Source organism: Puma concolor, chromosome B2, assembly GCF_028749965.1.
Source record: "Puma concolor isolate L17-30 chromosome B2, mPumCon1.1.hap2, whole genome shotgun sequence".
In the NCBI taxonomy this organism is placed as follows: domain Eukaryota; kingdom Metazoa; phylum Chordata; class Mammalia; order Carnivora; family Felidae; genus Puma; species Puma concolor.
This window is the reverse complement of record NC_141671.1, coordinates 33004568-33017777: the sequence shown is the minus strand read 5'-3', so window position 1 is coordinate 33017777 and position 13210 is coordinate 33004568. Positions and strand designations below refer to the sequence as shown.

Here is a 13210-nt window from a genome sequence, read left to right as displayed (position 1 = left end):
TTTTAGGACAAAGAAAAGGAAGAACAACTCTGTGGATACTGTCTAAACTTGGTGCATCCCATGTTGGGATTTCAAATCCGTCTAAGCTACATTCAAACACATTCCAGAAAGAGACTGACGAGAGATGCCAGGGCTATTTGGAAGATGGCAAGAAATCATAGCAAGGAGGGTCACCACGTTTCACCCTGCAGTCTGTTTAGATTACTGTTGAGTCCGGCAATTGAACGGACATTCCCAACAACTGTTGTGATGCAAATGCCCTTCCCGTGTTTCTTAAAGGGGTTTGCCACCCAAGATAAGGGAGAATTCAGCGTTGCACATACAGGCAAGAAGTAGGTTTGAGACATTTCAGATTTTACTCTCAAGAAAGAAGAAAGGATTACTCTGCCACAGAGAGATTCCAGTTATAAGAATTTGGGACCTGAGGGAGTAATATAGGTGGTGTATATATAAAGTGAAAGGGGCTCCGGGGACAGATGGGAGACAATTATGACAGAAGTGGCTGGTCAGAAAACAGCCAGGTGTTTTCACATTTTATTAGCTACAGTATAGACCCTAGAGCTGCCTCATTCCCTCCCCTCCCCTTCCCCCCACCACGGGGTCAGGCCTTCCCAGAAGCCCCTGCCTTGGCTGCCTGGGCCCGCTGGAACTCCTGCTGCAGCTGAGCCAGGGTCTCCCTCTGTTGCTCTGACTGCCGTTCGAGGTCGCGGAGCTGCGATTCATATCGCTTACTGAAGAGAGGCAATAGAGACAAGCAAATAAGGAGAAATTAATGGGACTTACTAAGGAAGGTGATGAAAGCAAGGAAGAGATTGATGGGGAGGAACTTTGAGATCTGGGGGAGGGTTTGGAGGAACTGGACAACCGGGGGGAGGGGGGTACTCTGGAGCTACACTATAATGGTTTTGGAACACCTCTCCCCCAGCCCTGTCGGGTGCATTGCAGGCTGGTGGAAGAAAGACTCACATTTCAGCTGTGATATAGTCCAGCCTCTTCCCCACTGTGGCTCGAGCCTCTCCCAGCTCCTGTTTGACCAGCACAGGACCCAGAAGTTTAAAGACCACGTTGGACCCATCTAGCAGGGCCAGTTCCTGGTGGAGGGATGGGACATAAATGATCAATCACTGCCAGTATAGGTCCCTCCTCGCCCCCCCCACCCCCACCCCGCCCCGCAAATCCCTCTCTCACCTCCTTCACAATATTATTTTCTGTTAGTTGCGCCTCAAGCTTCTGCCGCCCTGACATGGATTTACTCAAGTCTGGGGGTTGGGGGGGAAAGGTTTGATTAGCAACATCAAATGTGCCGCCTGACCCCAATGCTGGAGAGAACAAAATGGAGCTGAGGAAGTAGGCAAGGACGAGGCGGCTGGTCAGTGGGTGGGGAAGAGCATTGAGATGGGGGAAGGAGCTGCCCGCGGGGACTCGGGCAGAAACATTATCTTGGTTTGGCTCTGGACTGTGAGTGAAGGGATTGTGGCGAGGCCACACCGACCCTGCTCCCTTACCCTTCTGTAACTGCTGATATTTCTCCACTTCTCCCTGTAGCTTCTTCTGGATTAGCTCAGCCATGGCGGGGACGAAGGCCTGCGGGGAGCGGGAGAGGGGCGCAGGGTCTCACTCTGGGAGGTACTCAAGCTCCCCTTTCTGGCCTGGCCTGCGGAAATGACAGCACTGTTGAGAGACACCCTCCCGGGGCACCGCAGCCTCTCCCCTTCCCGCAGAGCCACTCTATCCCGGTCCCAGGGGGAGGCGGCTGAGGCTAAGACCCCCAAACCCCTCAACCGTAACCCAGCCCTACTCACGTTCTCCCTTCACTATTACTAAACCTGGAAGTAAACAAAGGATGCTGGGAAAAGAGGGTGCCGGAAGTTGTCCTCCTACGCATGTCGGGAACTGTAGTTTGGGCAGGTTTAATGAATGGTGTTCCGCCAAAAAAGACTGGACTCGGGAAGGTTTAGGCAAGATGGGGAAACGAAGCCGGAAAGAGAAACTGTATTGTTTCTTGGGCCCCAGCCTCAGACTACTTTTCATTCATTACTCGGGCATAAGCTGCTGCTCCAGATGGCGGGGCCAACGCCAGCCCCGCCCCTCGAGAGAGACAGAGAGAGAGAGGGAGGGAGGGAGGGAGGGAGGGAGGGAGGGAGGGAGGGAGGGAGGGAGGGAGAGAGAGAGAGAGAGAGAGAGAGAGAGAGAGAGAGAGAGAGAGAGAGAGAGAGCAAGAGCCCTCATTTAAGATGGCGCTTAGAAGGCTTCAGATCTGGTACGGCGCTGATTGGATGAGGGCCGGCCGACTTCCGGGAGTTTCCAAGCCGACTGTGGGACAGCTGAGAGGAGTTTTGCACGTGGATCGTCGTTCGGGTGGGCTAGATGGAGACAGTCCCCAAACCGAGCAGAGATGTCCCGCCCAAGAAGAACAGACTTCAGGCCAAGAAGAAGGTAGAGACCTCCCTTGGGTGGAAGAGAAGTTTTTAGCTGTGGGGTCGCGGGGGGCGGGACGCGGCGCGGGCTGCTGAGTTTTAAGAGCTCCTGCTCTGCCCGTAGAAACCCCGGAGGTACTGGGAGGAAGAAACCAGTCTGACCGCTGCCGGAGCTTCTCCGGGGCCCCCTGGTAACAAGAAAAGGAATCGTGAGCTCCGCCACCAGAGGCCAAAGAACACTAACATCCCAAAAAAGTCTCGGTTCTCCAGAAAGCCTCAGCTTCCGAAGAAACCCCGAGAGCTGAGGAATCCGGAGCCTCAGCGGAGTTTGTCCGGGGTGAGCCTGGGACCTGATAAGGTGGTGGGGCAAGTCGCCTTGTACTTTACGCGTGCGAGGGTTGGGGGTCAGCCGTAGCCTGTCTTCTAATTATTACCTCCTTCCCCAGGCCCAGGATCCATTTCCAGGCCCTGCCCCCATCCCTGTGGAGGTGGCTCAGAAGTTCTGTCGCATTGACAAATCCAAAAAGGTGAGGACCAGCCAGAGAGTGGGGAAGGGTTGCAGCCCGAGAGTATATGAGTGGGGATGGAGGGGGGCTGTGTGGCTCTCGCGGAATCCTACATAATGTCTAGTTCTTCTCTCAACTCTCCACCACCAACGATATTATAGCTGCCGCATTCGAAATCCAAAACCCGAAGCCGACTTGAAGTGGCTGAAGCTGAGGAACAGGAAATAAGCATTAAAGCTGCTCGCTCTGAGCTGCTTCTGGCTGAGGAACCCGGGTAAGTGGACTCTCGTGTGGGCCTCCCCAGGCCCTGCTTTATGGGGCTGTCCCTTATCATTTTCACGCTGGTACACCCACTTCATATTAGGAAGTTTTACTGCTAATACTCACTCCTAGGTTTCTGGAAGGGGAGGATGGGGAGGACACGGCAAAGATACGCCAGGTGGACATTGTGGAGGCTGTGGATATTGCAAGTGCAGCCAAGGTGAGTCTGAGATTGGAAAAGGGGCTACTGGCTACATTGGTGGTGCAGAGCAAGACGGAAGTGGGGACTACAAGAGGGAATTATTGAAAGAAGCCAATTATTTCTTGACTTTCTCTCTCTCTCTCCCCCCCCCCCTTTTTTTTTTTAATGATATTCCCTTTCCTAGCACTTTGATTTGAACTTGCGGCAGTTTGGACCCTACAGACTGAATTACTCCCGAACTGGAAGGTAAGGCTGGATGTCAGTGACTCTTGAACTAGGATATGGTTGCATCTCCTTAAACACTTCAGCCATGTTCACCTCAGCCAGGCCAGTGTATGTTTAGGCCGATGATGGGGGGGGGGGGGGGGGTCCTGTGATTTGCTTGCATGTGAGGTTGAGCATGTAAAAATGTCTCATTAGAGAGGAGGGGCTGGTGTGGGGCAGACCTCAGATGGTCTGAGTCACGGTGCTTCCCTGCACTGACACTGCCTGTTCCCCACCTCTAACAGACACCTGGCTTTTGGAGGGCGCCGGGGTCATGTGGCCACCCTTGACTGGGTAACAAAGAGGCTCATGTGTGAGATCAACGTCATGGAGGCAGTGCGGGACATCCGGTCAGTGGGGGGGCGAGGCATCCCATTCTCGATTGAATGACGGTCCCTTGACCCCTGTCCCACTGAACCACTCTTGCCTTCCTCCCAGGTTTCTGCATTCAGAGGCACTGTTTGCCGTCGCTCAGAATCGTTGGCTTCACATCTATGACAACCAGGGCATCGAGCTCCACTGTATCCGCCGCTGTGACCGTGTCACGCGGCTTGAGTTCCTGCCTTTTCACTTCCTTCTGGCCACGGCCGTGAGTGGCAATGGAACACGGGGACTGGGCGGCAGCCCTTGAGAAGACTGCTTCTTCTCTGGGATCCCACTAGAAGGACAGAGGGCAATCAGGACTCATTCTGATCTCTCTCTTTCTCTCAGTCAGAGACAGGGTTTCTGACCTACCTGGATGTGTCAGTGGGAAAGATCGTGGCAGCTCTGAATGCTCGGGCTGGACGGCTGGATGTCATGACTAAGAACCCTTACAATGCTGTTATCCATCTCGGACACAGCAACGGTTGGTCTCTAGCTGAGCTTTGACTCTTTGATCATCCTGACCTGCTTTGCTTCTATATTTGCACTTTGCACATCCCTTTAGATAGCCCCTGTTCCTCTCTCTTGATACCTGTTGGCCTTGAGACCCCATCTTTCCCAGGTATAATCCCCTTAGCGCCTGTTGATAACTTCAGCTCCTCTTCTCTCACATCTAGGAACTGTGTCCTTATGGAGTCCAGCCATGAAGGAGCCACTGGCAAAGATTCTCTGTCATCGTGGAGGGGTCCGGGCTGTGGCAGTAGATTCTACAGGCACGTAAGTCACTTGTTTGGTCATGAGGTGCTGGGGAGGTCGCCGCTGGGTAGAAGAGTATAGAAAGCAGTATGCCTTTAGGAGCATAGACTTGCAGTCAAGCTGCCCAGATTTAAATCCTGGTGTTAGCCACTGACGGGCCACGTAAGCATGGGCACACTCCATAACCTCTGTGTGCCACACACTCTTTCATCACCCCAAGAGTGGGGATGAGTATCTAGCTCAAGCGGCAGGAAGCTTTTTCTGTAAAGAGCCAAATAGAAAGACTTTAGGTTTTGCTAGCCGAGAGGGAAATTCGAGCATGTTATGTAGGTACTTAAGAGAAAACAAAGCGTCACAAATTTTTAGGCAATAAAACTTAGAATATAATAATTGAATATAGCATTTTTGTAATACAGGTCTGATGGGAAGAACTGGATTCCTCTTTTTGAGGATAACATTTTGCTCAGTTAAGGTTAAAAGTTACAGTATTCTAAATCATCAAACTCATTTGCAAATGCTTGTTAGCATTGATCTGAGAAGAGATTTTACCTATTTGTCTTTGAAAACCTCTTTCACACAGATCGTGAGATAGGTGGCGCTTGAAACGTTGTCCAGTTATAATGGTGTCCTTGTGAGTTGTGGTGTGCCCACAGTGGTGCAGAGATGAGATGCCATATGTGGTGTTGGTGTTGACCTCTCTCCTGTGCTCTTGTGGTGCAGAAGCAGCCCCAGAAGAAGCCAATGAAGCATGTGGTTGTGCTCCAGTAAAACTTACTTTGCAGACACTGAAATTTGAATCTCCTGTACCTGTTTCAAAAGATTTTTTATTTTTTCCTACTACTTAAAAATGTAAAAACCATTTGGAGCTCCAGGGCTGTACAGAAGCAGGTGGTGGGCTGGATTTGTTTGGTGCATGGGCTGTAGTTTGCCAAGCCCTGGGCTTAGTTCATAGGCTGTCACAGGCGGCCCGTGTCAACACGAGTTAAAGCCTGTAGGGTTTAGCGTGGTGCCCAGGGAGTACGGAGCACTGGCTTTCACCACTGGCATCCTTGAAGATGATCGTTCTCTTGAGTTCTGGCTGGTGATGTGAGGGGTAGGAGTAGGGGGCCTGCTTCAAATTGCTGCCTCTCCTGAGAGTTTGCTGCTGCCCAGCTGTGCTGTCTGATGCGTACATATGTGCGGACCTGGTGTACTGTTTTCTGCATGAGTTCCCTCTAATGGGATCAGTGGATGTTCCTCTTAATTCCTTTCATTGTCAGGCACTCACTGGGCACCTGCTGCGGACTAGGCTCTGTGCTGAGGTTCTGGGGGTACAAGGGTGAATGGGCTGTTGAGCCTGTCATGGGGCAGTATTCTACTTTATGTTCAGAAACGGGACTGTGGTTGACGGAAATGATTAGCCAGGAGACACGCTTAGTTCCTACTAAGTTGTCTTTTGTTGCCCCAGATTTAATGTGTCCATCGCGGGATAGGTCACCCCACTCCCCAGAGTTCCTCCAGGCTTGCTCCTTTTCTGCCACACTTTCCAGTCACCCAGAATTTGACTGGACACCTCCAGCTAGCTCCATTGCCCTGTGATCTTCAGCCATCAGTAAGGGCAGGAACCAAATTGCTGTTGACTGGGTGCTTTCTGGGTGCCCAGGCTCTACTGCCTGTTTTGGTGGCATCCTTTCGTTACTGCCCATGCTCCCCTGTGAGGTCCTGGCTGCTTTCCCCTCAAGGGCCTCTCTGAGGTCCATTTCTGTCCATTCTTGCTGCCTCCTATTGAACACATGTGATATTCACAGACACTTTCCAGCCTCTGATTGTTCCTCCTGCTGGCAAGTCCTGGGTGCTGCTGGCAGACTAATCTGCTTTCCTTCTTTTACACTGCTGCTCAGGAATCTTGTACATGAAATGTGAACTCCATCACTTTATTTTCAAATGGTTTCAAAGAAAGCCTGTAAAAAAAAAAGGGGGGGGGTGCCGCCTAGGTGGTTCAGTCACTAAGCGTCTGACCCTAGCTCAGGTCATGATCTCACAATTTGCAAGTTCAAGCCCCGCATCAGGGTCTGTGCTGACAGCTCAGATCCTGGAGCCTGCTTTGGATTCTGTGTCTCTCTCTTTCTCTCTCTGCCCCTCCAGTTGCATGCTTGCATGCTCTCTCAAAAATAAATGTTAAAAAAAATTTTTTTTTTTAAAAGTCTGGAAAAGGAATAGCCCAGTAGTCCCCAACTTATAAAAATTTTCCAGATGCTCAGACCCCCTTGCCCTCCCGTAGTTGTACCTTAGGGGCCGAGAGATATGCTTCAACCATTTTTACTCTGTATTTGTGCTAGTTTGGCTTTAGGAGAATGCTTTCTGTGGGCCATTGAACCTATGTTGTCGTTTGCCTTCCCTAGACTGCTTTGGTCAGCTGCTGCTGTGCCCGAGGCCTAATCACGTAGTTTCCTGAGATTTGGTCAATACCTTGAGTACAGATCTGGTCCTTGATCTTGGCCCAACTCTGCTTATCTCTGGTTCTTCTCAAGAGCACCTCAGATAAGCCACAGGGGCTCAAGATGAGGCTTACTGGCTTCCTCGAGGCATTCTGGAAGCTGGCATTAGGACTGGATGGGATTCTTAGAACTAGACTGTCTTCTGCAGGGTTAGTAGCATGGTAGTGTAGCCTGGATGCCCTCTGGTCAGTGGGCTGGTATTTGTGCAGGGGATCCCAAAGGCAGGTATGTGTGGGGAGAGAAACCAGTATGTTCCCTTGAATTGTGGGTTGACTGAAGGGTGTGACCTGTGTCCCAGGAGCCCTCCGTAATTCCTGATTTGCATTGATGGTCTTTCCATCTGATGCAGCTGGGGCCCTGATTGTCTTGTGAGGAGAAGTGTCCACCTGGGCCTCTATTCAGCCCCATCACTAGGCTAGTCCCTTTCATAGGAGTCCTTTGGTACCCTCTTCTTTGGCTCACAGCCAAGGCTAAAAAGAGAGTCTGTGGCCCCTTAGCAAACTTACATACCCTGGCCTGGCTGGTCGCCCTTTAGCCTCCCTCTCTGAGGAACATCATGAACATAGAAACTCCAACCTTGGAAAACAAACTACAGTGCACGATTCCTTGAGAGGATTGCCCTCCCTTTTTCCAGGGAAAGGGGGGGTGGGGCAGGGCCTCCTAGCTTATTACTTCATTACTTCCTAAGGTTTTCTCAGGTCCTCACAATCTTCCAGTTGTGGTCTGTCATTGCTGGAGAGCAGTGCTGGGGACTCTGTGTCCTCAGTCTGAGTTTAAAGAGCCCCTGCTGTTTGTCATCTTGTGATCCTCCTGACATTTCCCACTGATCCCAAAAACAGACCTCTGCTTCCATTTCATCATCTCCACACTCTGATAGTAATTCATTTGTACTTGCTATGTTTCTTGAGAATGACCTAGAACAGCTCCTAGAGGTCCTCCCTGATCACTGCTGTTGATCCTTCTCTTTGCTGAGCCACTGTACTCCCTGTGGGTACAGTGGAACATCTCATTTAGGTACAGATGGGTGTGTGCACTGTCCCTTTGATTAAGACAGCAGACACTATTGGGGCGCTTGGGTGGCTCAGTTAAGTGTCTGACTTTAGCTCAGGTCATGATGGTCTGTGAGGTTGAGCCCCGCATTGGGCTCTGTGCTGACAGCTCAGAACTTGGAGCCTGCTTAGGATTCTGTGTCTCCCTCTCTCTGCCCCTCCCCCCTCACATTCTGTCTCTCAAAAATGAATAAACGTTAAAATATTAAAAGAAAAAAAAAGAGGGAGAAGAGACACTAAAGAGACAGGCTGGACTTGAATTCTAGCTCTACCATTCACTCTTACTTGATTATCTTCCTCTGAGCTTCAGTTTCCTCATCTGTAAAAGGGAAATAAAAATTGTTTCTCCCCACCGAGACTTTATGCTTGCACTTGGCTATAGACCTGCACAGTAAGCCCACACTGCAGATTAATTGACCTCCCCATCTCTACCAGGTACATGGCCACCTCTGGCCTGGACCACCAGCTGAAGATCTTTGATTTACGAGGGACGTTCCAGCCTCTGAGTGCTCGGACCCTGCCCCAGGGAGCAGGGCACCTGGTCTTTTCCCAGCGGGGACTGCTGGCTGCAGGCATGGGTGACGTGGTCAACATATGGGCGGGGCAGGGCAAGGCCAGCCTGCCCTCCCTGGAGCAGCCTTACCTCACCCACCGGCTCTCAGGCCACGTGCATGGCCTTCACTTCTGCCCCTTTGAAGATGTGCTGGGGGTGGGGCACACTGGGGGCATCACCAGCATGCTGGTACCTGGTGAGTGGGCCAGAGGATGGGGTCCAGTGAATGAACTCTGGATGGAAGTGTGGGTTGGCTTGTGATAGCCAGGAGCAAAAGGGCTTGGTTGGGCTGGGGCGGCTGGACTTGGTTCTGTTTATAGCTCCATGCTTCTCCCTCTTTTTTTTTTTTTAATTTTTTTTTAATGTTTATTTTTTTATTTATTTATTTTTTTAAATTTTTTTTTTTTCAACGTTTATTTATTTTTGGGACAGAGAGAGACAGAGCATGAACGGGGGAGGGGCAGAGAGAGAGGGAGACACAGAGTCGGAAACAGGCTCCAGGCTCTGAGCCATCAGCCCAGAGCCTGACGCGGGGCTCGAACTCCCGGACCGCGAGATCGTGACCTGGCTGAAGTCGGACGCTCAACCGACTGCGCCACCCAGGCGCCCCTTAATGTTTATTTTTGAGACAGAGAGAGACAGAGCATGAATGGGGGAGGGGCAGAGAGAGAGGGAGACACAGAATCGGAAGCAGGCTCCAGGCTCTGAGCCATCAGCCCAGAGCCTGACGCGGGGCTCGAACTCACGAACCGTGAGATTGCGACCTGAGCTGAAGTCGGACACTCAACCGACTGAGCCACCCAGGCGCCCCGCTTCTCCCTCTTTCTAGGGGCTGCTGAGCCCAACTTTGATGGCCTGGAGAGTAATCCTTACAGGAGCCAAAAGCAGCGCCAGGAGTGGGAGGTGAAGGCCCTGCTGGAGAAGGTGAGCATGTACCTGCATGTGGTTTGGGCTGGGGGTAGGAAAAGCTCCCCATGGCCCCGGGAGTCTTGGGAAGAGTGGGATTCAGCAGCCCCCTGGCTTCTGTCCCTCTTTGGATCATCCTCCTGTGGCTCCTATGGTTCCTTACCCATTCCTGTCCCTCCGTGACACCTCCAGGTACCTGCAGAGCTCATTTGTCTGGACCCACGAGCCCTGGCAGAGGTTGATGTCATCTCTTTGGAGCAAGAAAAGAAGGAGCGGATAGAGAGGCTGGTATGAATCAGGCCCAAGTGCCCAGGCCCTTCCCCCCTTCACAGCCTCCCCCGTGCCATGTCCCCAGAAGTACGACACAGCACATGGTACTGCCACGGTTCCTGGTCTCTGAGGCTCTTATGGATTTTACCCTTGTCTCCTCTCTTAGGGCTATGACCCCGAGGCCAAGGCTCCTTTCCAGCCAAAGCCAAAGCAGAAGGGCCGCAGTTCTACAGCAAGCCTGGTGAAGAGGAAGAGGAAGGTCATGGATGAGGAGCACCGGGTAAATGATCACTGGGGGGGTGGACCAGGCGTCCCGTGGGCCTCTGCCCTTGCCAGCCTGCCACTTCTCACCTTGCCGCCCTCTCACCACCCAGGATAAAGTCCGACAGAGCCTTGAGCAGCAGCCGCAGAAGCAAGAGAAGAAGGCCAAGCCCACGAGGGCCCGACCATCTGCGCTGGACAGATTTCTGCGCTGAGCCGTGCCCAAGGATGGCCTGAGAGCAACACTTTCCCCCACGACTGCCCGTGGGGAAATGACCCTATTCCTTAGAATAAGGAGGGGGCAGTATGCCCCTTCCCCAGCTGGGTAGGGACAGCTGGCTCCTGGGCTGGGTTGGGATTAAAGAAGAAGGTGGGGTTTTTTTGGATAATGTGTCTAGATCATTCTCAGGACCTGTTCCCCTCCCTTTGCCCAGCATGGGACTACTCTAGGATCTGAGGGGTCACGGTGTCCTGCTTCTACCCCCACCTCATATCTCGTCACTATAGCCTTAGCCTTGTTCTTTAGGGCCCTTCCTCCTCTCTTTCCCATGTCCCTGGAGAGGTCCTTCCCATCCAGCATGGTCTGGCAGTCTCCAGGCTCCCCGGGTATGTGTTCTTGGACTCCTGGTGACGACCACGCTGTACTCGAAGAGGCAGAGAGACAAGTTTATTGAGGAGCTTGTGCCCCTCTCCTATGGCTGGAGAGAACAACCCCAGCATTGTTTTGCTCTTCCTGGTGACCATCTTTGGGGCTGGCAGGCCAGGCCCCTCGATTTCTCTATCTTCAGTGATAGACTGAGCATCTGATAGCGGAAAGTGGCCATCTATAGCCAGCTAGGGCCCCTGCCGTGGGCCTGGGCGAGAGACGGCTGTAAGGGGTGCTGGCTAGACCCTGAGCTCCTCACTCTGCTGTGGCCCCAGACACTGTCAGCTGTGAAGCCAGGCTATTATCCGACACCGCAGGATGCCCAAGACTCCCTGGAGCCAGGAGCAGAAGGGTGCAGTCTTTTCTCCCTCAGAGCCTCCCACTAGCTTCCAGGCCTCCTGCATCTTCCAGGGGTCCAACCTGTGGGATGTCAGCAGGAATTTCCCATAGCAGCACCGGTCCAGGGGGTAGTGGGTGGCCCCAGCCAGCTTGACACAATGGGTTGGGGTGAGGCCTCCTCGTCGGGCACTTACCCCCACAAAGACATCTTCCAGTGGTAGAGGGGGTGCCCGGCTGGCCACTTTCAGGATGAGCTGCACGGCAGAAGCTGACAGCACATACCCTGTGCCAGAGGCATAGGGTGGAAAGGGGCCCCAGGTGGGAGGCCACTGCTCCTCTGATACCTGGTGTTTGCTCCCTGGTGTCCGAGAGGGGTGCACCCGCCAGTGCACACGGCCCAGGTACAAAAGAGGCATTGGCTGGCCCCTGAAGATGGACCTTTCTTCCCACTCTTCATCTTCAAACGTATTCTCTTTTGGAGGCTCCATGCTTTTCTCCCATTGTTCCCAACGGCCCCCTCGGCGAACCAGCTCCGATACCAGTTCAGGGACGTTGACAAACACGTCATCATCCGTCTTGAGGATGTAGCGGGCCACGGAGCAATGTTTGTATGCCCAACTCAGCCCGATGAGAGTCTTGAGAGTAAGGTTCCGGTAAGAGTCCCGGAAAGCCGCCTGCAAGATGTCTCCCCGAGTCGCTGCCTCTCGTGCCAGGTCGATCTCGTGGGATTCCCTGGTGGGATGCCGCAAACTTGGCTCTCCCAGCAGAAAGAGTGTCTGCACCCTGAGCCCTCGGGCTTCGCGCAGCCCGCCCCACGAAGCCCGAATGGCGTCTCTTTGGTTCAGGTTCTCTGGGGCCGTGCACACCAGTATGAGCAGGAAGGGTGGGGCGCCGGGACCCCCACATGCCTCCTCATTGGGGATCAGGAGGCGGGGCAGGGCCAGGGGCGGCCCTGGGGACGCCGGCGCCGGGAGCAGGGAGGCCAGTGAGAGGCTCAGCAGCTCCTCCCCGATGCCTGAGGGCCCGAAAAGGGTCCAAATAATCACCAGCATCAAGGCAGCAAGGAGAAGGCGCCGGAAGAGGCTGAGGGGCATGGTGTGGCGTAATCAGAAGGGACCTAGAGGGAAAGATGGGGGCGGTTAGAGTGCGGAAGCCCCAGATCTCCGTGATCTGGGTCCGTAACCGGCCACGCCTGGGATGGAGCGCGCGGCCAGTACCGGCGCCGGGAGCGGGGTGGGGGCGCCTAAGCCCAGGAGGCGGCGCGGCCGCGGGGGGTGTGGGGTAGCACAGCCGGAGCTGCGGGGAGGTTACCTTGTCGTCGGGGCCCCGCCGTCCCAAAGCTCGGCTCCATGGCGGGGTTTCGCCACAGCGCCAGTCGCCCCTCCTCCACCCGCGGTGGCGGCTGGGTCCCGCCCTCCTCCCTCGGAGAGTGTAGTGGCGCGTGCACACCGCCTTCCCGGAAGCGTAGAGGCAAGCGAAATACCGGTGGCGGGGCTTCTGTGCGACCGCGAATGGGATTCGGATCAGTGTGCCTCATAGGCAGAGGCGGGCGCGGGGCAGCCTACCAGCCGCGGCCTAACTCCCCAAGTACGCAAGCGCCCCCTCGCTCTGCTGCGGAGCCCAGCTCTTCCGGGTCAGCGATTTATAGGGTTGCCTCGGTAGGGGAAGCTCACAACTCTCCGGGTCTCCGCGGGCCACTTTTTTTCCTTAAGAAACCGAGGTTTGGTCAAGACCTGTGGTACTCTCACTTGCCACACCGCCCCACGCGCTAACCCGAGAGCCTTGGTTGTCTTGAAATTGGCTTAGGCTCCCCCTCCTAGGCCGAGTGTTTTCTCTACCTCACACCTTAGAGGGTGGGAACCAAAGAGGGTGCGCCACTTCTGGTAGGACGGGGAGTAGCAACGCCATTGCTTTACCCTAGACCCAGGGCACCTGGTTTG

General features: G+C 53.8%; 3 protein-coding genes across 4 annotated transcripts; 1 reads left to right on the top strand and 2 right to left on the bottom strand.

Moving 5' to 3' along the window:
* Nucleotides 1–333: 333 nt before the first annotated feature.
* On the bottom strand, nucleotides 334–2160 carry PFDN6 (prefoldin subunit 6). Of its 2 annotated transcripts, none has more exons than XM_086706576.1 (5): nucleotides 2025–2160; nucleotides 1506–1654; nucleotides 1189–1259; nucleotides 967–1091; nucleotides 334–731 (listed from the first exon to the last, which is right to left on the bottom strand). In XM_086706576.1, exons 2-5 carry the CDS (start codon nucleotides 1567–1569, stop codon nucleotides 602–604), a joined length of 390 nt encoding a protein of 129 aa, XP_086562702.1. In that variant the 5' UTR covers nucleotides 1570–1654; nucleotides 2025–2160; the 3' UTR covers nucleotides 334–601. The 2 variants fall into 2 exon arrangements, with proteins under 2 accessions (XP_086562702.1, XP_025781167.1); XM_025925382.2 differs by lacking the exon at nucleotides 2025–2160 and adding an exon at nucleotides 1803–2015.
* A 69-nt stretch (nucleotides 2161–2229) lies between these two features.
* On the top strand, nucleotides 2230–10665 carry WDR46 (WD repeat domain 46). Its single transcript, XM_086706571.1, has 15 exons — nucleotides 2230–2436; nucleotides 2542–2754; nucleotides 2864–2944; nucleotides 3085–3197; nucleotides 3317–3404; nucleotides 3571–3632; nucleotides 3896–4000; nucleotides 4089–4239; nucleotides 4362–4497; nucleotides 4691–4790; nucleotides 8731–9044; nucleotides 9678–9772; nucleotides 9947–10042; nucleotides 10191–10304; nucleotides 10399–10665. The coding sequence occupies exons 1-15, from the start codon at nucleotides 2368–2370 to the stop codon at nucleotides 10498–10500; spliced, it is 1839 nt and encodes a 612-aa protein (XP_086562697.1). The 5' UTR covers nucleotides 2230–2367; the 3' UTR covers nucleotides 10501–10665.
* Nucleotides 10666–10940: 275 nt separating this feature from the next.
* Nucleotides 10941–13176, bottom strand: B3GALT4 (beta-1,3-galactosyltransferase 4). The gene is made up of 2 exons (XM_086706575.1): nucleotides 12754–13176; nucleotides 10941–12387 (listed from the first exon to the last, which is right to left on the bottom strand). Exon 2 carries the CDS (start codon nucleotides 12362–12364, stop codon nucleotides 11213–11215), a length of 1152 nt encoding a protein of 383 aa, XP_086562701.1. The 5' UTR covers nucleotides 12365–12387; nucleotides 12754–13176; the 3' UTR covers nucleotides 10941–11212.
* Nucleotides 13177–13210: the final 34 nt, after the last annotated feature.